We start from the raw sequence: 7,322 nt of genomic DNA on the forward strand, positions 1-7,322 counted from the left end.
CACTGTTATAGCACCACTAAAAGACACACAATTGTAGGATACCAAAGAAAACCAAGTACAAAAACCATGCACCATGGTGGACAATGTAAACAAATTAATTCAGTAGCATGTATACAGCTCAAAGTACCATAATAGCATTTGATACCACCAAATCATATTTTGCAAGAGGATGTACGATGTTGCCATTCTTTAAAGGCACAAAAACTGAAAATTTGAATCCCCTACACAAAATTCTGTGAATATTTGCTAGATGTCTGTTCTGTATGTTTGCTGAAATAAAATGGTGTTTGTACTAGAGTTGGGCAATCGATTAAACGTGATTTCCCAGCCCTAGTTTGTACATATCCCTGGCTATGTAAATAGGAGAGGAAAAAAACACCGATCCACGGAGCACAAAAACACCTTGTAGCCAATCAGCCATAGGGGCGGAGAGAGAGTGAGCAAGCGGGACATTGGCAATATCTTTACCATCTCTCTTTCTACAGTCTTTTTACAAGAGGAAATAGAGGAATATAACTGGAATTAGGCTTAGAATCAGACAAGAGCTTTAGGACCAGGGCTCTACACTGCGACCAGTTCGGTCGCATTTGCGACTGAAAATTACTGCGTGCGACGGTGAAAAAAATCCTTAGGTGCACCAGTGCGAGTGATCTGATCGATTCTCATGAATAGATGTATAATACAATCGGAATAGAAAGTAAAGCTCCTAAAATTAATCTACACTCAGCAACAGTTTCGTACTGTGATCGGCTGCTTTTCATGCCTTCAATCAAAAACAATAGGCTTGTTCGACTTGCAGCGCTGCACAGACCGATCAGTTTATGACATCAAAGTCTGTGCAGCGCTGCAACAAATCAAACATGCCTTAGTTTCTCTTCAGTCAGCAGAGCAAGCGCAAAAAAACGTGTGACGAACTACACTTCAAAGATTGCCAAATCGACTCGAATCGAATTTGACTCTGCTCCTAATTTGTTTTTTATTGGGAGCACAAGTGCTCCTGTAGAAAAAATGTTAGCGTAGAGCCCTGAGGACCCATGTTAATGTTGGAAAAGCTTTTCAGCGCTGGAGAGACAGAGCAGAAAGGCCTGAAAATGGACGCAGATGTTGCTTTGTTTCTGTTAGATATTTGAGTAACATTGGTTTTGAAATGTTTCACAGACCCAATGCGGTTTTTCAATCACAGCCGATTCATCCACACTTGCGCAAGCTGTTAGTGGTTGCCTGTGTTGTATAGCATGTTCGTGTCATTTTGCGGGCGGCGCAATGAAGGGAGGGGTGTGTTTGTCAAATATCAACAGGGTTTCTCAGAAATCGCTTACTGCACCTTTAAGTTCTAATTAGACATGGTGTCGGTATATGGTAACAATATATCACGATAATGAACCGTCACAGGCCTAGTTCTGATGTACAGGTCTTTTATTTCCCCAAATCCAATCAAGTGATGAAATGAAAGGGTTAGTTCACCCAAAAATCATGTCGTTCCCAACCCGTAAGACCTTCGTTCCTCTTCAGAACACAAATTAGATATTTTTTATGAAATCCGAGAGCTCTCTGACCCCTCCATAGACAGCTATTTAATTAACACTTTGAAGGCCCAGAAAGGTAGTAAAGACGTTGTTAAAATTGTCCATGTGACTCCAATGGTTCAACCTTCATTTTATGATACGACGAGAATAATTATGCACAAAAACAATTTCTTCACGTCTGTGTCTGTCTCCTACGCTGTTGACGTAGTAAACACAGTACAGTGCTTCCAAGTTATGTCAGAGCTACGCCAGCTAACCATTGGCTGATGCTGTTCGTGAGCACCAAGACGCATGCATGTGATGCTGACGCAGGAGCTGAACAACTGAAACTGCATAAGAGACTGATGCAGATGTGAAGAAATTGTCGAATAAAGTCATTATTTTTGTATGTTTTATTTTTTTGTACACACACACACACACGTGTTCTCGTTGCTTCATAAAAGGAAGGTTGAACCACTGGAGTCACATGGACCATTTTAACAATATCTTTACCACCTTTCTGAACCTTTAAAGTGATAATTAAATTGCTGTCTATGGAGGGGTAAGAGAGAGCTCTCGGATTTCATCAAAAATCTTAATTTGTGTTCCGAATATGAACGAAGGTCTAACGGGTTGGAAAAGACATGAGGATGAGTAATTAATGACAGAATTTTCATTTTTGGGTGAACCAACCCTTTAAACCCACTTGTTCATACAGACAAGCAGTGTATACAAAAGTAATGATGCAAGCATCCGCATGGTGCCAAAAGACTCATACAACAGATCAGCAGTCAGTGATCAAAACAGATGAGCAGTCAGTGTAGAAAGCGAAAACTGGACATTTATTTTAACTAATATATATGGTTTGATGTAATTGTGTTTGTACAGATCAAATGTCATGTGTTTTTTTTATTTTATTTACATTAAAATGCATCTGCTAAATAAATGCCTTATCCACAGCGATTCACAGTAATGTGTTTTCACATCGCATAAGAGCATTGTGAACAACAGATGGCAAGCAGGCTATTTGGAACCCTGCGTGCTAGGAAAGACGTTTTTCCTGTCCAAATACAAACAAAACGCTACAAGTACAACAATACAGATACATTAGTCTTTTGCATAGCTGAACCATTTTTATGGGTTTAATGCATCTCTTTGCTGTTCAAATTACAATCTACAAAATGAGCCTGATAGGTCCTGCGTGCTAGGAACAAACCCTAGGTCTGAACAAACCCTAAACACTCACCTTTGATAGCAGGTTATTAAGCTCATGTGGGTGAAGCTTAACGACATCTCCCAGCTGCTGAGCAGCTGCTTTACGGGTAACAGGAGTCGTTCCTGTATCCAATAAGATAAATAGACGTTCCAACCTGAAGACAGTGAGAAAAAAACAAAACAATTAACACAATACAATTTTACAACGTTATAAATACATTGATAATTTAAGCCGTGGTCACACTAGACTGTGCATGTGAAATTTCTTCTTAATATTTTTTAGAAAAATGCAGTATATTCAACATTAATATATAATTACACAAATCAACTCCACTTTCCTGCTACACTGCAAACCTGAAGCTGAACATCACAATTTACTGTAAATATGCTTTGAAACAATGTATATTTGTATAAAATTCTATACAAATAAAATGGATTTTCTTAACTTAAAGTTTGTGTTTATTTAATAAAGCTAAGAGGTCACATTGGGACGTATCGTTTTTCTATTGGTCACACGTCCTCACATGGTGAGAGTTAGCGAGTCAGTTCAAACAAACTTGAGCAGTGAAGTTTTTCACTTGAAATGTCCCTCCTACATTGGCATTGAAAAAGATGATTACATTTGACTTACATGATTGCATTTGTAAGTTTTTGTTTAGGTTTAGCTGGGTCTTATGCCACCCTACATTATCAGCGGTTTTAAACACAGTGACATCTAAAAGGTCTGGGGCCCATTCCATGAAGCCAGTTTGGGTGGATAGCCAATCAGAGAACGCTTTTCGGAAGGAAGGGCTTTGAAGAAATCGATGCGTTTTAGAAAGAAAAGGGCATGGAGGAGCTACAATAATGTACTGTATGTTTATGTGAAAAATAATGTGTTTTTTGTACATTATACCAAATACACAAAATAATGATCTTTGAACATAGCATCATCAGTGTCACTGCTGCATCGTCACAAAAGTTTAAGCCTTTGCAATTGAAATATTTAAGCGCATGAAGATGCGAAAGGGAACTCAATTCGTTACTGAAGCGCACACGCCCAGAAATCTGCTTCTCAGGCAGCATGCGAATACTGCATAGAGCTCTCCTTCACATCATCTTGTGCTTAGACATATTCAAACTAAATTGTGTCATAAGGCTCAATTTGGCAAGTATCCTCGTAAACATAGTCAGTTATCTCTTATCTCTTATGTGTATCAGTATATTGAATCCGTGCAGGTCTTAATATTATTAATAGCAGCCTAATATTCCTGCTGCTAACTGTTTTTAATGTTAATCAAACAACTAAAGACAAAGAACAAATCACTCACTTCCCTGAATAACTTTTTGGTACATTTTCCGCGTGCAACAGCACATGCGCCAGCAGTACATTTGAGTCCACTAGGTGGCAATACGAAGAAAAGTGTGCAAAGACCGGTTTAAAAACAACACGCTTGAAAAAAAGAGAATTTTTTATTCTTCAGAGTTTCTTCCAAACTGTTGCAATGGTGGATGCACTACAGTTCTTCTCCGATCATGCCCAGCGAATGACCCGTTGATGACAGGACTCCGTGCTGCCCTCCGATGTCTGGTAGAGCATTCGAAAAAAAAATGTACCGCGCATGTGTCAAACGCGATCATCCGCGCGCATCCGTTGTGTAGTATACTTTGAAAGACTCGCGGACAGGGCTGCGCGCGTGACGCGTCCGGGCGTGGTAAGTGAAGTATACCCGGGGCTTAACAAAGCCTGACTGGGTTGGTTTGGATGTCTTAACTCAAAACTAATGCCCTGCCTTGAAGTTTGTTCAACTACCATTATGGTACAAGACCATGGATTGCATGAAATTTGTGTTTTAAAGGTGCAGTGTGTAAATGTTAGCGGCATCGGGTGGTGTGATTGTGAATTGCATCACCCAAGACTCACCCCCTCCCTTTCTGAGAACATAGAGAAGCTACTGGGGCCGACACAGGACAAAAATGTCATCGTCGGACATAGCAGAGAGTGACTAGCGCTCTGTAGAGAAGTTTGTCCGTTTAGGGCTACTGTAGAAACATGACGTCGCAAAATGGCGATTTCACTGGACGGGGACCTGCGGTGTATGGTGTATCTTACTCATTCTAAGGTAATAAATACATAACGGTACATTATGTAAGGTCTTTATACACCACTGAAACCATAGTTATGTATATTATATTGCATTTCTGGCAATATATTCTCATAAATATTTCACACTGAACCTTTAACTTTATTATTGGAGATAACTGGTCATGTGATACACTTGGCTCCGCCCATTGGGGGAGGGTGGTGACCCGGTCTATAAGGAATAGAAGCTTTCAGTGAGTCTCATTTTAATTTATTTCTTAATATGAAAAAAAATTACCAAAAAAAGTAACCTTTGAAGGGTGAAAATAGACAACCTACAGCAGCTTCCCACACCATCCTGTCAGACGCGTTATATAACGGCACATTAATCTACTGCATCAACTGAAGAGATGGATTAGAAGAAACGAGAGCTGCCTTCAGACTATCTGAATGTTAACTATTATCACTGACAGTGCCCAACCCGGAGAGGGATGACACTGCGTGGGGTTAGTCTACTAATCACCCGTGGATTTACACATTAGCCGGAGATTTACCAGGATAAAGTAGAATCATTATGGCAGACCACAAACTATTTAAGTTGGATTCATAACGCACATGAAATATAACACAAAACACTACGAATATATGATATTCAGCATGAGGTAACACAATTTGACAGGTTAAATAGTGACGTGTTCCTTTGGGGGAGGTTATATTGCTTCTGCAGGGCTGTGAGGAATTAACTTACGTTACTTATTGTAAAATATTAACCGTTTTACCTATTAATGTATATCATAAAAGTAACAGTTATTCCGAATTAGAAAATTTAAGGAGATACATTTGCCGGCTGCAAATCGACCATAACCCACCAACTCACCTTGAAACAGCCATTTGAGGTGTTCGGGTGACCGGGTTGGGATCCCGGCGCGGGGTTCGGGTTCAGGATCGGGCTCGCGCTGCTGCTGACCGTCGCGTGCGCGGACAGGCCCGATCTCTCGCGCACTGCCTCAAAATCGGACTGCTCGCTTATTATATATCTCCCACAGCGCCCGAAGACGCCGAATAACACCTACGCCAGCGTACAGGTTGATTCAGCCCTCCGCACTACCCCGAAAACGGTATTTTAATCGAATAAACGGGGGGAAATAATTTTGTTGGTCACAAAAGAGAAGCCAGGCTGCTGGTTTTATATGAGGAGCCATCTTGCATTTATTCCTTCATCCATGGTAGGCGCGCTGTGATTGGTTACATGGGCTCCAGCTGACCAATCACAACGCACCTTTCAAAAGGAAGCACACAGGACAAGAAAAAAAAAATGCTCCGGAAACACGATTTTTAATCTTCTTTCCATTAGAAAAATGTTATATATTCTTTTGTAACGTTACCTGTAATTATTCCAAATTCATATTTGAGACATTTAATAAAATAATTTCAACCAAAAACATCTGTGACTTAATCCGGCAGATCGGGCTGGGTTTACTTTATGGAATTTATGGAAAAATGTACTTGCCCAAAGACAAATATTGACTTGGCTACTCTAATCACTAATATGAGGGGGGAAAATCTCTTTTATTATCACTTATATCACAAATGTACGTATATAAACTAATACTATGTATTTGTAGAATACAAATTGTATATACAGATTGTATATGCGAATTATAGGCTATTTCCCCGTATGTAGGCCTACCTACCTTATTTTCTCCCTGAGAAATATACTTAAAAAAAACTTCCTTGGCTTTGATGAATGTGGAAATGTATATTCTACAACTTACAAATGATACATTTCGTAATATCTTATTCATTTAATAAAAATGTAAATGTTCTCTCGCTATTTATGATTAAGCATAAAACACATTGGATATAGGATATCGAGTGCATTACAGTTGAACCAATAGTCAATAGTTGTGTGTAATTCAGGTAGTTGATGGTGGTTTCTATGTGTGTTTTGCCTCCCTCTCGCGTTGACCCTGAGTATGTTCATTTAAAGAGTGAATTTAAAGTGAAGCTTTGTAATATGATCAAAGACTCACTGAGACATACAGGGCTGGCATAATAAGGCTCAAGATGCACATCAGTAATGTTTTTTTTCTTCCTAAAGCATCTTTATAAAATGTCCTGATTGAACTAAAGTCTAATCCTGGCTTAATCTAAACCCTGTCTGTGAAACCGGGCTACAGTATTGCGCTTATGCTTTTAAAAATCACAGTTTCATTTAAGGAACTACAATTGCTGCAACTGACCACTTGCAATCAGCATCTTATGAAGCCATAAACTGATAAAATATTGATACAATAGGCGATGACTGCTGACTGGCCTCATTATTGTATTATTTTAAAGAATGTTATGCTTATATATTCTACAACAAGCAGCATGGGAACCATGAAGGATTGATGACAAAAAAATATATTTAATAGGAAATCCAATACTGAAAAACATTGCCATATACTAACCCATCAATTACATTGAATGACTTGAAATGCAACATGAATACTTAATTATTAGCTTCACGTCACATTAAAAGAAGCCCATGGGTGCTT

At 39.2% G+C, this 7,322-nt stretch overlaps 1 protein-coding gene across 1 annotated transcript in view; it reads right to left on the reverse strand.

The window, feature by feature from the left end:
* Nucleotides 1–6,025, reverse strand: part of btaf1 (BTAF1 RNA polymerase II, B-TFIID transcription factor-associated) — a 31,245-nt gene extending 25,220 nt beyond the window's left edge. The window contains exons 1-2 of the mRNA XM_079843307.1: nucleotides 5,660–6,025; nucleotides 2,752–2,875 (exon numbers count right to left, since the gene is read on the reverse strand). Of these exons, the coding sequence (XP_079699433.1) occupies nucleotides 2,752–2,875; nucleotides 5,660–5,673 (138 nt within the window). The 5' untranslated portion in view covers nucleotides 5,674–6,025. The remainder of the gene's footprint in view (nucleotides 1–2,751; nucleotides 2,876–5,659) is intronic.
* Nucleotides 6,026–7,322: the final 1,297 nt, after the last annotated feature.

The sequence above is a fragment of the Gobio gobio genome (genome assembly GCF_949357685.1).
Source record: "Gobio gobio genome assembly, chromosome: 18".
Lineage (NCBI taxonomy): Eukaryota > Metazoa > Chordata > Actinopteri > Cypriniformes > Gobionidae > Gobio > Gobio gobio.